At 34.9% G+C, this 25,312-nt stretch overlaps 2 protein-coding genes across 7 annotated transcripts; one reads left to right on the top strand and one right to left on the bottom strand.

Moving 5' to 3' along the window:
• The first annotated feature begins 6,183 nt into the window (after positions 1-6,183).
• On the top strand, positions 6,184-16,071 carry LOC147407750 (AT-rich interactive domain-containing protein 3-like). 4 transcript variants are annotated; one of them, XR_015176874.1, is made up of 14 exons: positions 6,186-6,446; positions 6,634-7,288; positions 7,388-7,427; positions 7,726-7,778; positions 9,107-9,152; positions 11,003-11,095; positions 12,054-12,176; positions 12,288-12,339; positions 12,423-12,504; positions 13,841-13,907; positions 14,009-14,059; positions 15,127-15,219; positions 15,491-15,676; positions 15,850-16,071. XR_015176874.1 is itself a non-coding variant. In XM_086436480.1 (12 exons), exons 1-12 carry the CDS (start codon positions 7,116-7,118, stop codon positions 15,587-15,589), a joined length of 972 nt encoding a protein of 323 aa, XP_086292606.1. In that variant the 5' UTR covers positions 6,186-7,115; the 3' UTR covers positions 15,590-15,781. The 4 variants fall into 4 exon arrangements, 1 of the variants encoding a protein (XP_086292606.1); XR_015176873.1 differs by having other exon boundaries at positions 6,186-7,288; XR_015176875.1 differs by lacking the exons at positions 15,491-15,676; positions 15,850-16,071 and adding an exon at positions 14,148-14,522 and having other exon boundaries at positions 6,184-7,288.
• Positions 16,072-17,231: 1,160 nt separating this feature from the next.
• On the bottom strand, positions 17,232-24,530 carry PP7 (serine/threonine phosphatase 7). Of its 3 annotated transcripts, none has more exons than XM_086436477.1 (5): positions 23,914-24,527; positions 22,974-23,456; positions 21,950-22,150; positions 17,728-17,835; positions 17,232-17,591 (listed from the first exon to the last, which is right to left on the bottom strand). In XM_086436477.1, the coding sequence occupies exons 1-5, from the start codon at positions 24,391-24,393 to the stop codon at positions 17,505-17,507; spliced, it is 1,359 nt and encodes a 452-aa protein (XP_086292603.1). In that variant the 5' UTR covers positions 24,394-24,527; the 3' UTR covers positions 17,232-17,504. The 3 variants fall into 3 exon arrangements, 2 of the variants coding, with proteins under 2 accessions (XP_086292603.1, XP_086292604.1); XM_086436478.1 differs by having other exon boundaries at positions 21,950-22,096; positions 23,914-24,522; XR_015176872.1 differs by lacking the exon at positions 17,232-17,591 and adding an exon at positions 18,705-18,887 and having other exon boundaries at positions 23,914-24,530.
• Positions 24,531-25,312: the final 782 nt, after the last annotated feature.

The raw sequence follows: 25,312 nt of genomic DNA, 5'->3' as shown, positions 1-25,312 counted from the left end.
TTCTAATTTCTTTCAAAAAATTTAATTGATCCATCTTCCGATCCATGAGCAATGACTTGCTCCATGGATTGAGTTAATTTCAGAATTTATCTACACTATGGATTACTTGCAAAGGTTTACTTGACCTCTCTAATCCCTCTCTCTTAGAATTTTAATCTCTATTTTCTGTTTAGATTGCAATTTAGTTTCTACTACAACTTTGCTTTGTTTTTAAAACTAATATGTTTTTGTTTCTAAATTCTGTTTTGGCATTTTTATCCGAATGAATCCTTGAATTCTCATTGTCCCTGTGGAACGAATTCGACTTGCCCAAAGTCTTAGTTCAAATCTTTATCTTTACATCTCTATTGCAAGATCTACAACCGATCATTAATCACGTTTTCGTAAAAAATCTTATTTCTTTTATATTCTTGTCTTAAGTGGTCCCTTGTAAGAATAAGTTGTCAGTCATTGGGATCGATCGTACTTGTACATTTTTGTTTTGAATGAAAAAAATCATCTTTAAAGAATTAACATTGTACTTAATTGTGGAACATCTTTATTTGTTATAATTCACCGTTAGAAATTAGAATCTCAGGTGAGATGGCTAAGGACGAGTAAACCTATACATGTTAACAGGATAATTTGGGTACTTTATATTTTTATTTAAGTTAAGGGCATTTAATTACACGATCGTTAAACTATTTTCCAAAATTTAAAGGGTTTTTGACAAGAAAATCCTATGTTAATATGTATTAAACAATTTTTTTTGAGGATATTATTTTATCATGATCAACCTCAATTAGAAGAAGATGATAAGGGGAGTTCACTTCACTTCCCAACATTAATGATTAAACCAAACTCCATTTGAAAAATAAATCGGTTTTTATAAAAACAGAATTACATTATAATATATTAATTCATTATTAATACATAAAGTGTCAGACAATTTATATGTCTACTTTCAAGACATGTAGAATCAAATTAAGGGATCAAATGAACCATTGTTTCAGGTATCAACTAACCAAGACAAGTTGAATTGAGCTGCTCCCATAAAATATTGTGTGAAGGGCAGAGAAATCAATCGTGAATTTTCTAATCAGATCTACCAGCTCTTGTTTCTTCCATCGTATCTAATTTACTCTTCCAATGAGAACACGTTATCTAAGATTTGATTATATAATATGAGAATACGACATTTTGGGACAACTATGTACACAGGTCTTGAATACCCTTTTTCCTCCATAGCTACAGGTTTTTACCACAACATGGGAAATAGATGTTTGTGACCAACACCTAATGTCTTCTTATTGGAAGACTAAATTAGATTAAGATGGAAGAAACAAAAGCAGGCAGACATGATTAAAACATCCACGGCTGGGCTGTCAACTTTCGATGGTCACTTGAGAACCCGTTATCGAGCCGTCAATTTCTGAGTGGCAATTTAATCATGTCTGCGGCTGGGCTGTCTATTTTCGATGGCCACTTGAAAACACGTTATCCAGCCGTCAATTTCTGAGTGGCAATTTCGTCCATTTGAAAATCGCCGACCAGACCATTAATTTTATATTATTTCTTCGATAATTAAAAAAAAAATTATTATTACTTAATGATTATAAAATAATATATTATAATTTTTGATAATTTTACTTATAAAATAATTAAAATTAAGCACATGATTGGGTTAAAAAGGTAAAAAAATAAAGATAGTAAAAATTTAAGAAAATATTATTAAAAAATGTAATAAAAGAGAAAAAATATTAAAATTAAAAGAATATTATTTAAAAAGGAGTAGAGGAAAAATCACAAAATTGAAAAAGAGGATGAAGAGGAAAGATAAAGTTATAGTATGAATCCTGATCCAACTCACGAGAAAACATTTATCTCTCATAAAATTATAATTGAATGGGATCTACCTTTATGTTTATTACATAGATATATAGACATTGATCCAACAATCTCGTCAATTTGATTTGATTAAAAGTCAAAGCCATCCCATATTTTATGAGTCACAATCTTTATCTACTAATGGGAAAAGAGTTGCATCGTCTCTTTAATGCAATGATGCCAATCACTCTTTTTTCAATGTATTAATTTTGACTTTTGAGGAGTCATATTTATTGACTTGGGATCGAAAGTTTGAATTTAATCACAATTGGAGTCTCAAAGGGTTGAATAAGATCATTTTATTTGTTGGATCCATCAAACACTAGTTCAGCATGTTGGAGTGCAATTTTGTTGTACTCCTAATTTTGTATATATGATTTCTAATCATTATTAACTCTTTTTTGAATATCTAATTCAAAATTTTATCTATTATTATAGGTTTACCACATGATATGATCTCAATGTCATGGTTTAATTGAGAGCCAAAAGGACCAAATTAAACTTATGGGGAACTAAACATTAAATTGAATGTTTTTTTTTAAACGCAATTGACATGGCAAAGACGTGGAGCCATAGATATGTTTCATCAAGAGACAAAACTACATATCTCAATAAAAGTTGTGGGATTATGTATCTTGATGAAACATATCTATGATTTCACGTCCATGCCACGTCAACTGAGTGAAGATTTTCTAGTTAAAAAAATCATTATTCATAAATAAATAAATGAGTCGTGCTAGAGTAACATTGAAATGTACATCGTGGGGGATATTTCTAATGTAAATGAGTATTAGAACCATATATGTTTTTCATTAAGATACGAGCGAGATTTCGATAAGAAGCATCCATGGTTTTGATACACATCTACGTTAGAAATGTCCCCCACAATGTATGTAGAGGTTAAATTTGTAATTAACCTTGATATCTTTCTCGATTTGAAGCAAGATCATTCACCAATAAATCGTAAGAATAATGAAAAAGAGAAAGAAAATAAAAGAGACTTTTACGTGATTTGATACGTTATATCCATCCACGGATTTAGAAAGTCGTTCCACTATAAATTTCAAGTTACATAATCTCTCCTCCTTGATTTTCCCATTTAATCCTCTTCTTTTTCATTCTCCCCTTTTACAATGGTACTAATCCTCTTTAAATAGAAAAAACTTTAATCCTAATTCTAATTAAATTGAAAAATATCATTTTTACCTTTATCAAATAAAATAATTATATATTAGAGAATAATCTTTTCAAATAGAGATTATTTGTTAATTATATAAAATTTCACATATCTATCTCGAAATTTGAGTTGATAATGCGAATGAAATCAAATTTATTCTTCTACGATGTACATTTTAATATTACTTGAGCATTGAACCGGCCTAAAGCGCTTGAAAGTTGGAATCCAGTAAATTGGATTTGACATGTCTGTTAACACGTGATTCACTCAAACCCATATATTCCACTAACGTGGTACATTTGGTTACGTTTCTAACGCAAGTTGAAACCGGATAGTCCGAACACCGAACCTTGTAGTGTACGGTTGGAAACAAATTAAAACGGTCCCACAAAATTAGTCCCTTTCCTTATAAATGACCGCGTTATATACGATGCTAAAAACAGGTATGAAAGAGTAGGGATCCAAAACGGTGTCCCGTACGTACCTTACCAAGGTCAGGTAACACCTCATTTTATCCCACGTGGAGCAGATCCAAAACGGCGTTATATCGGCTCAAAATCCCAATAAGGAAAGTGTTTCGCAAATCTTATTAGGGTACTCATGTAGTCACGCTAGCGTACACTCTTCTGAAATTTCATCGTGGATTCTCGACCTTTTTGAAGTTTAAAAGAATTGGAACTGTAACACATGATTTCATTATTAAGCACGTTAAAATATCAAATTTGACCATCTAATATTTTAAATTTTTTCTCATGGGAGCTTTTCATAGTCCCCACTCCACAAATAAATTGAACCTAGCACTAGAAACAAACTGAATTTTATAATTGGTGATGCTGAGGAGGGTCATTAAGGTCTTATTCAAATTTGTTTGTCTTTTTTTTTTCCTTTCTTTCTTTCTTTTCTTTTTTATAAGAGTCGTGATAATCCGACTACCCCACATGGTACATTCAATTGACTCTCCTAACGTCACAAGTTCAGAAATACTAGATCTATATGCATCGGGATACACATTTTATGGGAAAATGTAATTTTGTATCCCGAGATATATAGATCTACGATTTCTAAACTTATCACGTTAGGAGAGTCGGTCGAGTGTGCCACGTGGGATAGTCAAATTATTACGAGTCTTTTTATAATGAGACTAACACGGAATCCTCGCTTATTTATTTATTTATTTTGAATATTTGAGATTCCTAAACTGATAGAATATCCCTTCACCTAGGTTTTCTCTAAAAAAATAAAAATAAAAATAAAAATAAAATGACATAAACAACATTGTCTTTTAACCGCTACATGAGTAAAAAAAAAAAAATGGTACTCTAATATTCATCTTAAAGATTCCATCTCTTCAAATCTTCACACTTGGAAGATAAGATAGGAGTTTTGGGAAGTTGAAGATGATGAATTTTAGAAAGAAATTTTAAAGATTTTTGAAAATTTTTAAAAGACGAGATGAATCTATATTAGATTCATTTTCTAGTATACCCATTTAACCTTTTTAAACAAAATATCCCTCAATTCAATGAACTAGAACAAATTTTAAAGCAGTGTCACAGAAAGTATGCAACACACTAACACAAAATAGTGGACAACAAACAAGATTTAGGGTTGGTAACTTATACTCTTAGACTTTAAATTATTAGACCAAAACCCTTTATGGTCTTCTAATGAAACAAATAGATCGTCGAATGAGGTTAAAAATGAATATGTAGGGAAAAGAAGGGAGTTCTATAATTGATAAGAACAATAAAACTATTAAATGAGTGTGAAATAAGAATTGGAGATAGATCCAAAATCTAAATTTTGAGAATTGGAGATTTAATTGTTCAATGTTTTGAGGGGATCTGAAAAATAATTAATATTTCTATAGGAAATAAAGAAGTGAAATGGGAAGGGAGTACATGTTAATATAGAGTAGATTTTGATTTGGATAAAATTACTTAGTACATGTTAATATAGGATTTTCTTGCTATATGCACAAATTTTTCGGGGGACAACTTAAAAACCTATACGAGTATTATTTTCTTATATGAACTCCTTTTTTCCTAGCAGTGAAATAAACTCGTCGCCACCAGAGTGACCAAGTTCCTAGAATTAATTTAATTGACAACAATTAAAAATAAAAAATCTTTATTCATGATTCAAGGCTTTTATTTAAGGGAAAATTATTAGAAAAATAATTTATTAATTATTAAAAAAATAAAAAAATTTCAAAAAAATTAAAATGACCAAAATACCCTTTTAACCATGAAAATGACGATTTGATCATCGATTTTCTTGGAATGATAGATTGGATAATATTTTTCCATCTCGTTGGAAATTTTTTTTTCTCAATAAATTGATTATCTTATGAAAGTTTGTGCAATCAATCTTGCAAATCTCATTTTTGCGGGTTTTTTTTTTTATTTTTCCATTGAGCTATCCTCACAATCATTCACGTTGTAAGGTTGGTGTGTACAAATTAAAAGTGTTTGAGTAGGGACTGTTGTTGTATTAAATAAGTCAATCACTTATTCATAAAATGAAGCAAAAAAAGAAAATGCTTCCAATTTCCAATTTATTTTTTGAAAAATGCTTCCCAATTCCAAAAGCACGATGGAGTCACATTATATCAAATAGCACCAAAAGAATTATAGACAAAAAGAGTAACTTGTAATAACTTTCAAGTTTATAAGTAAGCCCATTTCTTTTGTATTTTGTCCGCTTTTTACTCATGATTTTCAAATTCGATTTTTCATCTAAATTCCACTCACGAACACTATCGAGACGAGTAGATGACTCAACGAGAGACACCTTGGACAAGATGAGAGCTTCTTCTCAGATCTCTGAATCAGATAGCAACGAAAGATGAAGGAGAAGAAGAACCACAAGAGGATCGACTTGTTGAAATCACGCTCTTTCTATAATTATATCAACAATCAAAAATGTATATTCATGGGCCGTGTGGGCTGCAGACTTTTTAGTTCTACTCAGGTTCGTATTTTAACGGGCTTGGGAATTATCAGCTGATCCTATTCTACGGGCTTATGATCCAAGGCGACAGGCCCAATTTCTGAATTTTCCGGGTCGGGATAAATTAGCGGTCCAGTCCGCCCGATTCACAGCCATAACCTAACAGAGGTCCTAAATCCTAATTTCTAACCTCTTTAACTTACGCGTCGTGCTGCATGGATGGTGGCAGTACGCACTCCCAACAAATCTCTGCATTCTGCAGTGACAGTTCTCACTGAAGAGAGATTTCTGGTCCGTATCGTGCTCGATACGCATTAGGCGTATTGTAGAAGATTCTCTACAGCCACCGCTACCATTCTCCCCTCTTCCTTGATGAGGATTAGGGTTTCTCATACTCTCGTTAAGAATCCCCAAAACCGCCATTAAAGCTCTCTTTAAGATCCATTATCAGGTAAGATTCATCTCTATTTATCGTATTTTGGTTGACATTCGAGTTTTCTCTGCCAAAAACTGATTTTCATAGAGAACTGAAACCCTAGTTATTGAACTTAGAAGTTAAATTTTGATGCATTTGGAAGTACCGAGACTTATTTCTGCATATTTGCGTTCGGAACTCACTTGGCTTTCGTGAATTTTAGGTTTTTTTTTGGTATTCTATCTTGGAAGCGAGTTATTATTGTTCATTTAGGATCGAGATGAGCAGCGATTTGAAGGAAAATGTGGAACAAGATTTTTCGGATGATTCCGAAGATTCCGAAGATGAACTTGTTGATGCAGAAATCGAACAAGAAGAATTGCAACACTCTTTGGAAAATCAGAAAATAGTCGAAAATGGAGAAGCACCGCTGGAGGCCTCTGTTGAACTTCCTCCTCCAGTCTCCGTTGAACCTCATCCAGAACCTTGGTTGATCCCAACACCGAAGATACTGTTCCTGCGAATCAATCTGAAAATGTTGCACAAAAAGATGGTTTTTCGGATGCCAAGGACAAGTACGAGAATGGGAAAGAATCGGAAAACGAGGAGAATGGATTGGAGGAAACACCAGAGATTCCATCCAAGGAAAAGGTTTCTAAGGAGTTGTCGAAAGAGGGGGTGGCGCCAGAGCACTACCGAGACATTATGGAGGTATCAAACCAATCATTACCGTTGGTACAACGGAGAAGTGAGGGTGATGAATCGGGAACCGAAGAGGAGCAAGCAGCATTCATGAAAGAGCTGGAGAGTTTCTTCAGGGAGAGGAGCATGGAATTTAAACCCCCAAAGTTCTATGGAGAGGGATTAAATTGCCTCAAGTAAATGTCATCTGATCATAATTTTCTTGTTTGAAAAAAAAAATTCCTGAAATTTTTAGGTCTGAGGGCTAATTTGTGGGTACTTGTTGTGGGTTTAAGGTTATGGAGAGCTGTGACCAGACTGGGTGGTTATGATCGGGTATGCAATGTTGCTCTCTGTCATATGTTTCCTATGCTGCATTAACTACTGCTGTTAGCTTCATGCCATGTTTTGTGGTTGGTGTCAAGGAGTAAAAATCAATCTAATGTCAAAAAATTTCTCTCCGAATCCATATGTCAGCTTTGAGCATTAAATTGATTTTTTTCCTAGTATAACTGGATCAAGTTTCTGAAGGCGATGGGCAATATGTGTTGGGTTTCTGCCAAAATGTTGTTGTCTTTCATTGAGTTTGTGGGTGTCTTTTGTAGGTCAATGAGTTTGTGGGTGTCTTTTGTAGGTGACATCATGCAAGTTGTGGCGGCAAGTGGGAGAATCTTTCAAGCCCCCAAAGTAAGAAATAATTATCCTTCAAATATTATGATTGTTCTTACAGCCTTTGCGTGCCACCCCCATGGTTGGATAGCTGACATAATTGAGTTTTTTTTTTTGGCTTTTGCATTGATATGTATTGAGTTAGGAATGATGATATATGATTAGTACGTTCATTCTAATTGATAAGTAGCCACAAGTATTAAGTAAAAGAAAATTTTACGGCAGATGTTTTGCATTTATGCTTGAGTTTGTAATGGTGCTATAGACACAATTGCAATGTTAGTGTTGCTAAAAAAACTGGCAAACAGGGATTGTTGTATGTTCTCCTCTTTGGTTGTTGAATCAGGTGTAATGTTTAGTTACTATGATATCATCTTTTAAATATGAATTCATTTGTTTGATGCATCTTTCTTATTATTTATTATAGACTGAATGTGTTCAATATCTATTTAATGTGGATGTACCAATGGATCAAGTTTGTTGTGTTCAATATCTTTCATATTATTTATTATAGTTACTATGCCAATGTTTTGCTGCATATTTTTCATACTTCATGTTATATGACTGAACTTGATTAATAATATCTATTTCAAGTATAAGAACGTGAAGGTGCTAAGTGCAAACTTGGTAAGTTGGTAAAGTCTATGAGTGGTAACACCGCAAACCTTGATCAAAGCCCTACCTTCACCTTATGTACCTATGAAAAATACATATTTTGGTTATGTCTGTGCATCAGGTTTGTTGGGTTTAATCTGTTGGGCATATTGTCCTTCGATATAATCTTTTTTGATGAATACCTTTGATATAATCCTGGTGCTCTTATCTTAATTGATGAATGAGTACCCAATTTGACATTAATCTATGGATCGCTAAATACAAAGGACACAACCTCTAATTCACTTACTCCCTATTTTTACTCCCATGTGTAAAATCCATATGGAGATCATGTTAAAAAATTTAACCATAGTGAATTTTTTGTACCATCCATACTTAAAAAATCATAGTTCTTTAACATTTAAAATCCATTAGAAGTTGAAAAATCTGGACTGTTTAGTTAAGCTGTTACTTCAGGTCAACATTTGAACTTATTAGACTTTTTATTATTATAAGTATTTGAACTTGTTATACTCTTTCATGTCTTACCTCTAATTGTTAGGTCTGGTTACATTTTTTATTGGCAAAGATAATGGGTACATAATGCAAATTGTCTTGTTTTTTAGCTCACTGATTATTTGGAGCATATGATGAGCCCCCTCTCTTTTTTGATGGCACATCTTTTAGGCATTCTCTGGGTTTCCGTACCAAATTACTAATTTCTCATAATTTTTGTTTTTTTGCTTCTTCAGAACCTGTACTACGGTCTCTTGGTCATTCCGATGTTTCTATGAGAAGGTAATGGATCACTGCTCTAAATTTTCTTCCCAAAGCTTTTGCAGTAGGCAAATTTTCAGTACTTTGTGGCTTTCTTTTAATTTTTGTGTATGTTTAGAATGAAATGGAGTTTCCTTTGAACTTAGATTTCTTTGAAGTGAACTTATTGTTCTTTGGGGGAGTATACTAGATAGTAAAGAGTGTGTTTGAATAGGTTTTTATGCTGTAGACTGGCTAATGGTCACTTTTTACCTGTTTTTAAGGATATCTGGCTTTACATGAAATAAGGTTTAAAAAAAAGCCCAAAAAGTACAAAACGGTGGGTTGGATGGAAACCCAACTGGCAGGTCTAACTTTTTTGCAAAATAAGCTTATAGGTAGATTGACTAGAAACCCATCTCTTTCAAACCATGATGCAAGATGTTATGTGCAGCCTAACTCCCCCATATTTCTGGAGTTATATGGTTTCCATCTGTAGCTAGGGGCGCAACTTGGTCAGGTAGGGAGTCAGCCTGAGCCCAGCCTGAGCTTGGGCTTCAAATGCTCTATCCAAGCCCAACATGTTAGTCAGGTTAGTATGTTCAGATGTGCTTTTTGAGGAGGGTTAGTTCTCATCCCCTCACTCTGTCTCCCCCTACTTGTCGTTTGCAGGGGTTAGTGACTGGAAATCGAGAGGTTGGGTTCATAAACGATTGATGAAAATGTAACTTATGAGTTCCCTTTCAGTATACTTGGATCTCCAAACATCATACTATTTGATTTTGATTTGGGGATTAAAATTTTCCTCTTTCTACCATTTGCTATTTTGTGTTAGTGTAGCTCTCCAATTTATTTAACTTTAGATTTTTGTTCTCAACTAATTTATTCCCTTTTAAGAACATAAAACTATTAGGTCTTCCCTATTCATGCTTCAATAAGTCTCCTAGTTTCCTTCAACTTGGATTGTATAGATTGAAATTTCTTCATAAATAGACGACTTGCCCAACTAGTTTGTTTAAATTCCTTGTGCCACTTACCTAATCTCTGGAGGTTGTATGAGTGGTCATATTCTTACTAATCAAAATGGAGGAACCATAATTTATCCTAACATGATACAACTAGATGCAGGTCTAGGAAGGGTTTCTTAAATGAACTTGTAGAGTTCCTTTTCAACCTAATGGAAACAAGGAACATGTCTAGTTCACAACACAATGGGTTATGTTGAAAACTTGATCTCTTAGCTTGCTTCTTGTGGCAATAATTGACAATCCTCTTTTTCTATGCATGATTTTAACACCCCTTCTTGTCTTTTCTCCCATAGTCAAAACAAGCGGTGTTTTTTTTTTTTTTGTGAAAAAATGTGTTGAGTATATCTGACTATTAAATTTCAAAAAATTGTGTTTATTTGTCACGTTTTGAGACACTTTTTTTCAACTCTTTCCACAAAAAAAAAAATCAACATTTTTTTTTATAGCCTTATGGTTGTTTGGGATTTGGTTCATGAATGTTGGTTAATGTGGGATTTGATAGATAATATAAGATTCAATAATTTATACATGTAGAATTATGGGATTTGATGATAATTAAGTGAGAATTTTTGTGTAAGGAGGGAGAGTTGAGGGGTTTTCCTTTCCTTTTTTCAACCTTTTCTATTTCCTTTCACTTTTCTCTCTATATTAGGTAGGTCTACTTGAGCTCGTATCGTTTTTCTCCAATGTTTCCCCAACAAATTTATGCCCATCAAAAAATTGATATACTTGTTTTACTTCTTAAATCTATTTAAACCTTTGTGTTATTGTTTTATAGTATAGTAATCTTATGTTAAGCTTTAATCAAATCCTCATAGTAGTTCTCTCATTACCATTGTGTAAATTATTCATCCAATTCTGCAGGCACTTCTGGATTATGAAAGACATAAGGTTCATAGTGGTGAGCTCCATCTCCCTGTTGCTTCCTTCATAGACCCTATGAGTGTGGAAAATCAGGTAAATTTGGTGATATTTTATTTTATGTTAATGTCATGATTTGTTTTTTTTTTTTGATGCGACAGTGTGTCCTCACTCCCTTTGGGAATGGGAATAATCCTTGCGGATACGCCCTGCCACCACAAACAGGCATATCAACATGATATGTCTGTTATGACTATGTGCATGATCTATGGTGGTTTTCAAGTTACCATCTTGTGTTAGATTTCGTGTAATGATGCTAATTTTATTGTTTCCTATTTCTGTAATATTTATGCTTGGCGAAGCTGATTGTATTGTTTATATATACTTGACCCTTGATTTTAGATTATTGATTAGTATACTTTGTAGCTCTCTCTCTTTTTCTTGTCTTTTTTTCCTGCTCCTATGTAACAAGGGCCAACTATCTACTAATAACTCCGCATTGCTGAACACATGCCGTCATACTTTCTCAAACAAATCCTACTTTATTCTAATATTTATTTTTCAGATTTTATTTATATAATTTTAATGTGTATAAACACTAGTAAGTTTAATTTATAGTTATATAATAAGAAATTTTAATATACATCTTTCAGCATATGAAATAAGTTTTATGGTCTTATAGACATATTGGGCTTGTGCAAATTACTGTGTTGACACTCAACATAAATGTCGGACACCAATTTATGTCTTTCTTTATTGCATAGTTATGCGGGTGTTATTCCATTTCTGGAATCTAATAGCCTGCACAATGTAGCACACATGTCCATATCCTAGTAGAGAGCGCTTCTAAAGTATTACATATAACAGGATTAGATGAGCTGGCAAAAGCATCATGAAAATATTTGATAGGAAAACCCCCATCATTACTCACCAACCATACCTGCCTATTTACCCTTATGGAAATGGGAATGTCAGTAATAGTAGCCAGTAATCTAGGAACAATGTCTACCTCCGAGTTGCAATGTATTCTCGATCTTTATATTCCACATTCCAGATGGGTGGTAATCAATCATCAGGATCGGGTAGAGCACGAAGGGATGCCGCTGCTCGTGCTATGCAGGGGTGGCACTCTCAGCATCTTCTCGGAAATGGTGAGGTTGGTGACCCAATTATCAAGGTATGTAGATCTTACTGCTAAACTCTAAACTTATGCATATATTTTGTCTAGTATTTATATTTTATATTTTTTGTGATATTTATTTCAATACAACTGTATTTCACTTTGTAGGATAGGAACTCCATTTCTATGCCAATGCGTGAAAAACGGCTTAAAAGTTACGGTATGACTCATCTATGAGATTTAGCTTCCATTACAGTATTCGCCTTGCAGCCTACTCTGAGTCAATTTTATTTTTTTATTCAGGTGTACTTAAACGTAGAAATCCATCTAACCTGGATCATGCTGCCAAAGCAGGTCGTACTTTGCCCAAAGCAGCTAAGCTACAGTTAAGATCCCTGACCACTTTTTTTGGTTTCTCTACTTTCATATTTTATTCTGTGGTGACAAACTGATCAATGATCTCTTTTGTGAACATCTTTTTTGATTTGATGTGAACACATGTCTGAATCTGGCTGAGGTGCATGGCAGATTCAGTGAAATTGAAACATTAGATACATGGCTTTGGAAGTGTTCTTCAAATAATATTTTTCTTAGGATATTTATATGTTGCATTAATTCTTAGGATCGGGCAAAGTACTTGGCTCCTGATTCCGAGGCTAGACAGATTCTGGTGAATACTTTCCATATCATCATTTAAGGCGTGCCTTTCATATCTTTTTATTACTGACTCCATATAGGTCATTTTTGGCCTTTCTATTGTCCTTTTAGTGCCCCCCACTGCACCAAAGTACTCCTCGCTTGTGCTTGCTCTTCTTCTTTACTCATGCTAAAACCATATCAAATTACTTTTAGTTAATTATGTGAAATATGCTCATTCTGCTTGTGTTCCTAGTTTTTCCATTCATCCATCTCAATGTGTTCAATTTGGATGATTATATTCCAGAACTCTAGTGTAGAAGCTTACAGTCGAAATTTCCCTGTGAATTTTTCCATAAAAGGAAAGTTCTTCTGTTTTGTAATTTTCATAGAATTTTCAAAACAATAGAAATGTCTTTTTAGGGAAAAAAATCCCTGAGTCTTTTATGCAGGGCTAAAATTATTTTATGCAATCGCATGCCTATGGCTATATGGTACATATCATAAGTTACCCTTTTACGTAATTCATTAGTGTCATTGTATGTATATGAAAAAGAACATTATTATGCTTTCCATTATTCACAATATACGGTGAATTCCACAAATACAGTTGACAAGGTTCACCTAATCTAACACCCCATGCCCATGTTGGACTCTCTCTGACATCCCTTCCCATGGGAATACAACATAGGCCTTTTCATATCTCATAAGAAAGATATCATTGTTCTATAGAGGAGCCATCATGACTGCGCAGTAGAATTGAATCTGGAGAGTGGATTCTTTAACATGCCAGTATTGATACTTGACCTGTTTATAAGAATTAATGCGACATAGTTGACTCTCTGTTTGATTTTACTGTAGATGCTTTTGTTGCCTTTTGCAAGGCCATGCATGTGCCACACATTTCGTAGTTGAACTTCTGGTCTGTTACAATGGAAAATTTTCATTTCACAAAGGAATCGTCCAGTATACTTGATGTAAAAGAACCAACAGAGAGAATCAACTTTCTTGATTCATCACTTTTAAGAATAATCATTTGTCTTATCCTGGAAACTGATTCTTTCTGAATTGGGTTTCTTCTGTAGAATGGACGTAATGGTTGTTGATAGTGGACCCACCGCTGATTGGGTGAAGATTAATATCAAGAGAACCGTAAGTTTGTCTTGTACCAAGTGCATAGAAGAAGCTTGCATGCCAATTGACTTTCTTTTGATCAAGCTTTAACTAGATGTATCAATTGTGGCTTTGTGCAGAAAGATTGCTTTGAGGTCTATGCTTTAGTTCCTGGGCTTCTGCGCGAGGAGGTATCTACATGTTCTCTCTCCTTCCCTTTTCATTCTCTTTTACACTACAACGTGGTTCCTAATCCCTAATAAAGGAGGGTCATGTCAGGCTGGCAGCTGGTGTCCAAATATTGCCACCTCCCAACATGAATCCTGATCCTCAGATTTGAATTAACTAAAGATACGGCCTTATCTGGATTTGAATGGGGGAACAGGTTCAGCTGATCCCAGATTTTCATGATAAGGCTTTGATGACCGTCATGTTGGTGATGATGTCCGTGGTCATGCTTACTATTGTATAGGTTAATTACCATAAAATGATATCTTCACCCTTGTTGCAGCTTTGTGCCCTCCATTCAAATAGGCCCACCCCACCAAATTGATTTCTGCTGTCAAAGTCAACTTGATGATGTTACCCTGTTATCTGTTACATTGTGTAGCCAGTGAAGATGTCTATTATGGGTGGTATCAACAATCAACTCAGGTTTATTTGTCTTCAGAGAACTTGTTGAGTTGGGTTAACCTGTTTATGGACAGTAATCACTGTTGGTCATTGACTTTGTTTTGGTTATACAATATGAAACAACTACTGGAAATCAAGCATCAAGCTATAAAGAAATTCGTTAAACAATTGCAAATGGTGAAACTATGTCCTGTTTACTAGGATAGAACGTGTAAAATTCTCAGTTTTGATTTGCCAGCAGAAGTATGAAACAGTTAGGAGGTTGAGGCCACATTTGAGAGATTATAGTGAACAGTCACATTTCATATAGTACTTGATGACGGAGGAGTTACAATTTTTGATTTTGTTTTGGAACCAAGGTATCCTGGCCTCTTAGAGCACCAGACTAATCCTTGGGGCATGTTAAGTTCACTGCACATGCACTAGGTAATTTCTGAGATAAATCCCCGAGGGTGGCCCCTAAGGTGGGATTCGAAATCAAGACCTCCACTTCACGAGGCATGGTCTTGGCCATCTCACCAATTGAAGGGAATGAAAGATTTTTCTCTGGAAATATGTGCCTTGATTCTTGTAATTTTGTATTGCATTTTTCAATTATTCACAACCTTGTTCTTTGTGAACTCAGGTCCGTGTTCAGTCAGATCCGGCTGGTCGCTTAGTTATATCTGGTGAGCCAGAGCAGCCTGACAACCCCTGGGGTGTGACGGCCTTCAAAAAGGTATGTCTTTATATGTTTTGTTAGGGAAATTGAAATTACCCAAGGATTAGAATGATATATAATGGAATAGGAGTACATGGAGGTCTATGGGACACGTCTTTCAGTGAATTCATTTAGGAGATCTTCAATGCCAAATATTGGCTCTGATTGATGATCATAATCATCTGTTGTGTTGCATTTATTTGGACAGTAAGAAAATATTTCTGGGCTTTTTGGTTCATTAGAATTCAGTCATGCATCATAAGTAAAAACATTCGGTTTCTGCTTTCAGGTTATAAGCTTACCATCGAGAATTGATCCACACCAGACATCTGCCGTGGTCACTTTGCATGGCCAGTTGTTTGTACGTGTGCCTTTTGAGCAGTCATAATCTTTAGCTGTGTTAGAAATCACTCTAAGCAGTGAAAAGGGAAAAGAATCACCAGCTTATCAGTGCAAAGCTATATAATCGTTATTGGTATGTTGTTTATAATTACTGATAATTTATTAGTCATGTACATCAGATACATGTTTAGGCCATTGATATGGTTGTGTAATTGCAAAATTCTTGACCTTTGGCCTATTTGCAAAGCCTTAGCTTTTTCCGAATTAAGTTAGCTTGTCTAAATATTTCAGCCATTTTTGCAACAGGGGGGGGATCTGCTTAGACGACTTTCAACATACCAACTTCCGACTGCTAGTTGGCTGGGCATGCACAAGGCCATGAAATCTATCTATCATATATTCTCCTTTTGAAATTCTGTGATGCACTTTATTATCTGACTTTTACACCGAGAAAAAAGTTCCAACAAAGTTATCTATGAATTTTAAAGGACCTGGATACATTTTGAAATTTAATTTGAATTATCTCAACTGCTTTAGGAAACTTAAGTTTTAGATTTTGCCATCCCATCCCATCCCAGTTATTTATACCCAACCCAGTCCAGTTGCGCGTTTAAAAGCTCTGTATTCTGGGTTGGCTTTGGTTGCTTAAGTTTAGTGGGAAATTTTTATTAAACATGGTGGGTGGTTTGGAACTCAAAAGCCTAAGGAGATAAGCTTGAATTTCTTAAATTCAACTCTAAAGAAATGAAATCCTCTGCAACGTGACCCATGGTCAAAGGGGGATTAGTCTTTTAAATCAATCATTTTTTATTTTTTATTTTTTCCTTTAAATCTAAGGTCATATTTGCCTTTAGGTGAACCTGTTAGCTCTCAAATCAGGGGGTGATGATGTAAAGGAAACCAATAACTTCAAGCTGTAGATGGACATGGCCTACAACGGGAAAGAAAAACAAGAAAACACAAAATGCAAAAATAGAGCTACTTATTTGAAAGAAGCTAAGGTTCAGAAAGATTTCAAATAAAATAAAAAATAAAAAATCTTACATTAAAAAAATAAAAACCTGAGGATCAACAAAAATAACTCGAGTGGATAAATCCTTCCCCTCAAATGTACTGGCATTTCTTTCCTTCCAAAGGTCCAATGAAATTGTGAATGAGGTTAAATTCCAACGCAATCCTCAACTGGGATCATTCCTCAAAGAAATTTCTCACTGTACTCGGGCAAACCACACTCCACCCTAAACAAGGAGCAGCAGTGATCCCATACCTTCTTTGCCATGCACAAGAAAATGAAGAGTAAAAAGCACAAACAATATTAGTTCGGTCTGCAGAAGCCCCATCTCAACTGATCTAGTGTTAGGATTCTTCCCTTAACAAACAATCCACACAAAAAAATCCACCTTAGATCCCAAACGGCTATACACGTGGGAAGGAAACATCTCCACTCATATTCAGATAACCATACAACTATCTCACCGTAAACAACCCTTTGCTATTAATAACCCAAAACCTTGAAACATCTCCGATACCCTCCAGGAACATTATCAAAACACTCCAACCACCCCGAAACCTCCAGAATTTGCAATCGTTCAAAGGCCTCAAATCATCTCTCTCTCTCTCACACACACACACACACACAATCCCGGCTGAAATGGATTATGGGTCACTATGATAATGGTTCAAAGAAATGAAAACTGACAATTTCGGAGAATTTCCACCGAAAAGGAACTGAATTACATTACTGATTCCACAAACAATGATAAAATTTCATGTGCCCATTAAGACACTTGACAATGTACCCCGCCCTCAAAAAACTTTTTCAACCTAATGTTTTCATACTTAACCATTGCTGCTATCAAAAAACTTTTGCAGCAACAAATATTTTTAAAAATACATAATATTAAGAAATATAGTATAAATTGCAGAAGATGGAAACGTCATCTTCAGATAACAGGTGAAGGTTAACTTTCAGGGGCTGCTGACATTGATACCAAGTCCAGTTCCTCGTCTGAGTCTATCACATCCTCATAGCTGTAGTAAGCATTCACCTGCATGGAAGTTGCATCAAGTTGAGACACATGCAACCAGAATATTACCATTATAGATCTCCCAAATATGTTAATATTCCTTAAAATGCAACTACCAACCCAGACAAAAAATGCAAAAAATATAACCCTGGCATACCTTGGGCCTTGGGATTATGGCCTCAAAGCTGTGAAAGTTTGGAGTGTCAAAAGCAGGGGCTTTCAACACGATATATGCCCCCTTATTGTTATACCTCTTTTCTTGAGCCTGCACAGACAATGAAATCAACAGTTGAGATGAATATGGATTGCAGAAAGTGAAGCTAATGTATCAAGTTACTTTTTCAACAATTGAACTTATACAAAAATATATCACACAAACTGTGCTGGAACTAGCCATGAAATGTCTATATGAAATCTATTTTTGATCATTAACTTTTGTTTATGACTTATACAGAAATAGGCAAATTGACAGCTGCCCAAGAAGCAATGACCAATAAAACTCCTACTCAAAATACAAAATCTCCTAAGGTACACCTCAAGCTTCTATAAGCAAATACATTGATTCTGCTTCTAGAATTTTTCAGGAGAATAACGATGGCGCACATCGTGTGAATGCAACACAAATCCCCACTTGGATGGGCAGCTTATGATACATAAAATGAGGCCACTTGAAGCATGGTGATCACATACAACTATGTTCAGAGAAATAAATCCACCCACCCCCCCCCCCCCTAACAGGGAAAAAAAAAAAAAAAACCCACCCACCCAGATACAATTGCTAGCAACCCATTGTAAACTGACTGAATAAAGCCCAGTGTTGATGAATTTTGTGGAATGACGGGTTCAGAATTATTTTGAATTAGATTTCCAACCTCAATAAATTTTTTTTTTTTTTTTTTTCAAGTAGCATGAATTACCGAAAAGCAAGAAAAGTACAGTTTCCTAACCCAGCACCCAGATGGGGTGATCTATTCCAAGATCTTACCTCACCACAAGGACAGGATGCCATTGACATGTGCACTGAGTTGAAAAATCTATGCTATCAAAATAAGTGTTGGTTGAATACATATAACAACAAAGGTGACACCAAATCTGTTGACAAATATATATGGATGGTCCATGTATTAGGCCTACCTCAAATACCATATGGTGTCCCCACCCCCTTTGGAAGTAGGACTAATTCCTCCAGATATGCCCGGCCACTACAAACTGGCTTCTCGGGTATAATCACGGGAGAGATTCGATCTCACGACCTTGGGGAGAACACCCATCCGGGTGGTGCACAAGTGAGAATTGTTGAATCAAATTACTAGCTAGCTGCACATCAGATTGTTGCAAAAATTGAAGAGAAATAAAGAAATGGTATTTTGAAGCATATGTAAAAATCAATTGAAATCATGATTATTACAACTAAGTCACAAACTTTGGGAAATTTCAACGATGAAGGAAAGGCCATTTCTCAAAGAAATTCTAAAGAATATTACAAATGTCTTCAGGATTTGAAATTTACGAAGTAGGAGTTGATTGATAGACTGAAAAGCAGCATGACTATAAGAGAATATGCAGTAGAAAAACTAGACAACTAGGTAAGTAGTCTTATGCGCACCCCAAGTAGGATTATATGGAACAAAAAGAAAATTTTGGAAAAAAGATGGATGACTTGATATAGACAACCTTAGGAGAAAATGATATTTATAGGAGGGGACCCAAATTGGCATGAAGGGAAAGACTATAGAAGATACAAAATAGTACATGGAGGGCAGGGGTTTGTGGCGTTACAATTCATGAGTTTTCCAGAGGGGGAGTGAGAGAGGATCTCACATGATTGCCTACGTGACAACGTTACAAACACGACTTAAAAAAAATTTCTTGCCATTTAAAAACAGAGTCATCAAAACAAAAAGCTCTAAATCCCAGGATAATAGAAAGCCGCTGATAAAGGGGACGAAAATCTAATAACTTTTAAATATAGAAAAAGTAGAAGTTTTTCTCTATGAAGGAAAGAACGTTCAATATGCAAAGATCATAAAATTATCTCGAGGAAAGTATAACTACAAAACATAAGTTAAGCAGCATTAAAGAAGGCCGAAAATCAAATGTGCTCAAGAATTAGTTGTAGAAACTCAAAGGAGATAAAATAGTGTTTCTAAGGAAACAATTTATACATGAAGGATCATGAAAATTAGACATAGAAAGTGGGAAATGGCAGTGATGTGGGGATGAAATCACATTTTGCATTAGAAGAGTTATAAAAATTCTTGGAGAATCTGAAGGGAAAAAAAAAAAAAAAAAATCAAAAAATGAAACTTAGTGCTAGAGTGATGAAGTTCAAAGAATTCTTACTGAAAAGAGGATATGGTTCAAGATGTGGCAACAAAATAGAAGCAAATAAAACTCTGAAGAATATGAAAGGTTAAAAAACAGAGCATTGAGGTAAAATATAAGGCGTGTGCCAATTTATATAACAGGTTGGATAAAAAAAGAGTGAAAAAATATTTACAAACTAACAAGAATGAGGTACAAGAAAACTAAATATACGTATCAAGTTAGATACGTGAGAAGTGAAGATAAAAAACATTTAGTGAGGGATGGGGAAATTAAATAAGAATCATAGGGAATTATTTACAAAAAAAAATTACTAAATGAAAATCATGGGGAAGCCTAGAACTAGAAGGAAATGATAATCATATAAAGACCACTATACAATTTAAACTGCCACTGGATCAATATTATAAAAGTGAAGGAAGCTTTAGTTAAAATGAAGATATGAAATATTTTAGGCTTAGATGGTATATGAAAAAAAAATGCCTTGAATGAAGTTGTGATTTCATATCCTTCTAATTACTAGTAAAAAAATCCTAGAGAATCCAAGACCATGCAACAAATAACCTTTTTTCTCTAGGATCACCCACCATTTTTTTAATCGTCCAAAAGAATGTGATCAATTGAATGGTTAGAAACACTGAATGAGTCAATTTTGGCACATGTGATTTTCTTACATTGTGATCCACAGAGTGCTAGGTCCCACCACCTACCACATGCCATACATATAGCAATACATGCTAGTAGACCATCCTCAAGGTCCACTCAATGGGTACCTTAGATTTCTTCTTCCTAAGGAGGTTATGAATAGGAATTTCTCAAACTACAAAATCAGGTGTTAGTATGGGTATTCCAACCCATAAAACATTAAAAAAATTGCAGGTGTACAGTGTGAAGGCTATTTTCCAAGTCCTGCTATCAATTGATTGCATGAACACATAAATTACATGAAAAATAGAAAATCAATAAATGAAAGAAACAAGAAATTTTTTTTACGGGTTTGTCGTGAATCCAACGACTACATCCTTGGACTCCCTAAGAGCCATTCCACTAGAACCTAGATAACAATTGTTACATGCATTTTCCTATTGCCTCAGAACTCAAAGGCCTCTCTTTTTGAGATCCTTATACAATACATAATACATCTCCAAAAAAGAATCTTAACCCCCCACCCCCAAAGGAAGGAAATCAATGCTTATCCATCCAGAATTATAACTCTCATACTCATGTTTAGCCAAATTACATCATGCTCCCTGACATGATTGATGGGTTTAATGTAGATCTCGGGATCCACACCTATGTTTCTTTTGATATGTACTAAATCATACCTATATCATGATTTGTATTGATTGGTGCCATATGACTGGTCCAGATGGGAGTGATATTTTATCCCCCACATATAACATTCCCTAACAACTGCAAAATGCTAAATTGAATGAATTTACTAATAACTACAAGTTACTCTATTTGATAACTTTTTTTGATGCATGGTTATCCAAAATTAGTCCGACCATTCCCATGGACACATGATGTGAATCACCCCTTCCAAAACGTGCCAAGTGTATTGGTCTCTTAAAGCACCAGAGGGATGGCCAACAAGGGGGTTTGAACTCAAGACCTCTCCCTTTTTGGAGAGAGGCCCACTATATTTAATATCTCCTTAGTAACAAACAAATAAGATAATAATTAGGAGTCTAAAGGATAATGAACACCACAGCTGGCCACCTATATTTTATGAGTACCCATTTAATATCGAGGCACCCATATCAATACCTCAACGCATTAGACACTAGTAGCTTATTAATATACAAGTATTCAGCTATTTTTGGTACTTCCACAATAATCCTTAACAAAACTAAAAGTAATTTGTTAGACAAAAGTTGAAATCCCAGAGTACTTTTCTTTTTTGATGAGTAAAGAGTAAAAGCCCAACGTACTTTTAAGTTAAACACCAAGAAAAATAAATAAGACTTGTAGAAGTTGCAAAGACAAATTATGTAACACTTTGATTTTTTCAAGTCTTAGAAAAGAATGTGATTGCGAGAGCAGAAAAGAACCTGGAATTGTGGATAATCTGGGGCACTGAAAAGAGTAATCAACTTCCCCGACTCTACCTCATGATCAATTGTGTACCCCTCCTGCATCCCTCTAAGCTCATGCCGTTTTTCCCTTGCATCAGGGCCTTCATGCGATCTAATAATCAACTGTAGTTCCAGCAAGAAGCAACATTCCCACAATAAGCACTGCATCTCTGAGCTCTAAGCATTGTTGAAAGTTGAAACTTTAGACAAGTGAACAAAAATAGTAGGTGCCAACTATCTTAGAGGGCAAAGGTTATGGGTGATGATACAATAGACCTGGGTTTGATTTCCACCAGCACCGAGTTACTGATCTCATTAAAAACAGGCTTACCGAGCAAACAAACAAAAAAAGTGGACAAAAATAGACTTTTTTTTTTCTCTAAAAGTGCTAGATGAACCCTTTTCCCACATCTAGATTTGCAGCAGCTAATAATACATACTGAACATAGGGAAAACATATATGAGTAACTAATGGATCTTTGGCTTGAAAAGCTTTATTCTTTAATTATTGGGCAAGAAGGTATCAACTAAAAACTCTTAGTGATTGCAAATGGGAACCTTTTTCCTAGAAAGGAAATATAAGGTATCCACCAAGTAAACATTAAATACGAAAGTAGACATTATTTCCATTTCAGCATAATCTTGTAATTAAGTAGATAAATATTAATTCTTCAAAAGAGTTGTCAATCAAGGACCATTGACCGACGTTAAAATATCAATGAAAATCACATATCCAGGACCATGCCTCAAATATAAATACATCACTCTGGCAAGTGGACTTAAGATCATTCTAATTGAACAAAGGAGATGCCTTTGGAGATCGTGGATGTAGAAGAAAATTAAGGAAAATTTTGGAGTAAGAGAACAAAATAACCCTCATGAACAAAATAATTACATCTACACTACAGATAATATTTAACTTATTAGTGAATTACAAAGTACAAAAATTCTTAAATGCTAAGATATCACCTAAAAGTAGGAAATAGTATTAAAATCTCACCTTAAAATTGTATTTTTTCAGGAACTCCTCAGTGCAATCAGGACCCCACAACAGACCAATACCTCTCTCTTTATTTGGAGAAAGACCTGGTTTCATTGATGGATCCGACCACAACACATCCCCAGGTATCAAGTTCGTACCTTCCCATGGTGTATCTAGAACCGTTCTCCTTGCCTTAGATAATTCTTCCAAAGAACCAAGTGATAACGAGTCCACAATTATCCGACGACCCTTCCTCCCCTTTGGCCTCTTTGACGGGGCAACTGGTGTGCCGCGGAAAAGCCCTCCATGAGCAGTGTAAACGCGACCAGCAATAATAGAGGCCAATGGAAGCCCTTCAAAGCATCCCAAACATTTTCGGTACACATGTTTCCCTTGGTCTGCATACTTGGCCATCACCTCTTGTTCAAAACCATAGACTGATGTACAGTATTTAGATTCGTGATTCCCTCGGAGGAGAAATACTCTATGTGGCATAAATACCTGCATATTTAGATTCCTCTCTGGATCACAAAATGTAACTTAGACAAATAAACCATTACAACTAAAACAGGTGAGTATTATATCATAAACATTCTCTCTTTTACAGCAAAAGAGGGAAAAAAATGCCATTTTTAATTTAAGATAGTTTTCTGAGATACAATTTATTTTCTTTATTAGATTCCAATTAAGAAATATTTCACTAACTAAAGAATTTCAGATGGTTTACTGAGAAACAATCTCTTTTCTTAATTAGATTCCAATTAAGAAGGATTTGACCCAAACCAAAGATACCCATTACTCAAAATCTTCAAAATATTCATAAATAAACATCAAGATGTTATTTTTAAAACAAAACAACAAAACCCATTTCAGAAATCAGATCAAATTTCCCTCACTCATCAACCAAAATTCAAAATTAAAAAAAATAAATAAATGAAAATCTAGAAAAAAATGTCACCTTCCAAGCCAACAAGAGCAGAAATGTTTCCAATCCCCACGCCCCTCTATCAACATAATCTCCATTAAACACAAAGAATCGATTCTCAGAAGGAAACCCCGCATCCCTCAAAAGAAAGATGACGTCATGCAATTGCCCATGTACATCGCCAACAACAACAACACTCGAATCCTCTCCACACCCATCAATTGTTACACAATTGGGTTCTTTGTGAAGGATCTTTGAAGCTGAGAGAACTAGGCTATCAAATACAGATACGGGTAAGACTGAAGGTAAATCCGATGGGGCAAGATGTCTTGAAGACCACTCAAAAATGGAGATTAGATCTTGGATCCAATCTAGGGTTAGATTGGCATTGAGAGGCCATGAGAGAGGGATCTGAGAAGGTGGATTAAGTGGGTTTTCGACAGAGGGGGTCAGATTATCTTCAGTTTGTGAAGAATTTGATGTAGTTGTTGAAGATTCTGATTGTGACAACATAACGATTCTCTGTTCAAAACCTAATTTTTGTTACTGTTGTTAGGGAAGATTTTGTAAAAATGAGTTTTTTTTTTTGGCCTTTTGTAAGATCCAAGAAAGAATTAAGGGAAGAAACATCTTTCGCAAGCAAACACCAGCTTACAGGGATATCCACGATATTTTCTGAAAATTTATAGGACACCCCTACAAGAACTTGAATTCAATCTTCTATCCAAAATTTGTCTTTTATTGGGGGAAAACTCCAAATGTAAATCAATTTATACATTCTAGTCTCTTTGTAGTTTGTATCTCATTGTATAAACTTCTTTCTCCATAAATATTGTTTTGAAAATACATAAATATCCATCATTTTTAATTTTTAATTTTTTAAGATTTAGATCCCATTCTTGGTAGTATTATTAAAACTTTTTTTTTCTTCTAATCATTGCCCTGTAAAAAGATAGATAGAGAAAATTGTTATTGACACTCTAACTTACTTATTACACCCAAATTTCTCAAATTATTTGTTACAATGATTGCCCCCATAAGAGAGAGAGAGAGAGAGAGAGAGAGAGAGAGATTGAGGTTTGCAATCTTAGAAGTGACTGATACTCTAGGTTGCAAGTTCGAGTTTTTAAGTGAGTCGTGATAATTGGAGTACCTATGTGGCTCCTTGGGATACACGATTCCCTTGAGATACATTTTTTTAATGGGGAAGTACAACAGTTTGTTGGACAATACTCGACGCAGTTACCACAAAATATACAGATTCCAAAATCAATACTGTAACTAAGCAATCGTTTCTTTCGAATAGAAGTTTCCAATCTCCAATCAACAACGGGTAGATCTATAGGGCATACACGAACACATACTTCACAAGCAATACATTTATCAAATTCAAAGTGGATTCGACCGCGGAAACGCTCTGATGCGATCAATT

Source organism: Akebia trifoliata, chromosome 3, assembly GCF_017979445.1.
Source record: "Akebia trifoliata isolate Shusen 1 chromosome 3, ASM1797944v1, whole genome shotgun sequence".
Lineage (NCBI taxonomy): Eukaryota > Viridiplantae > Streptophyta > Magnoliopsida > Ranunculales > Lardizabalaceae > Akebia > Akebia trifoliata.
This window is presented reverse-complemented; position numbering and strand designations above follow the sequence as displayed.

What these genes read in the sequence shown, in the direction of transcription:
- LOC147407750 (XM_086436480.1), top strand. Translation starts at nt 7,116, where the DNA reads ATGGAGGTATCAAACCAATCATTACCGTTGGTACAACGGAGAAGTGAG. An exon ending in CTATGAGTGTGGAAAATCAG is followed by an intron (nt 11,096 to 12,053) that starts GTAAATTTGGTG and finishes TCCACATTCCAG; the next exon opens with ATGGGTGGTAATCAATCATC. An exon ending in TTGGTGACCCAATTATCAAG is followed by an intron (nt 12,177 to 12,287) that starts GTATGTAGATCT and finishes TTCACTTTGTAG; the next exon opens with GATAGGAACTCCATTTCTAT.
- PP7 (XM_086436477.1), bottom strand. Translation starts at nt 24,393, where the DNA reads ATGTTGTCACAATCAGAATCTTCAACAACTACATCAAATTCTTCACAA. An exon ending in TGCTCTTGTTGGCTTGGAAG is followed by an intron (nt 23,457 to 23,913) that starts GTGACATTTTTT and finishes CTAAATATGCAG; the next exon opens with GTATTTATGCCACATAGAGT. An exon ending in CCATAATCCCAAGGCCCAAG is followed by an intron (nt 17,592 to 17,727) that starts GTATGCCAGGGT and finishes ACTTCCATGCAG; the next exon opens with GTGAATGCTTACTACAGCTA.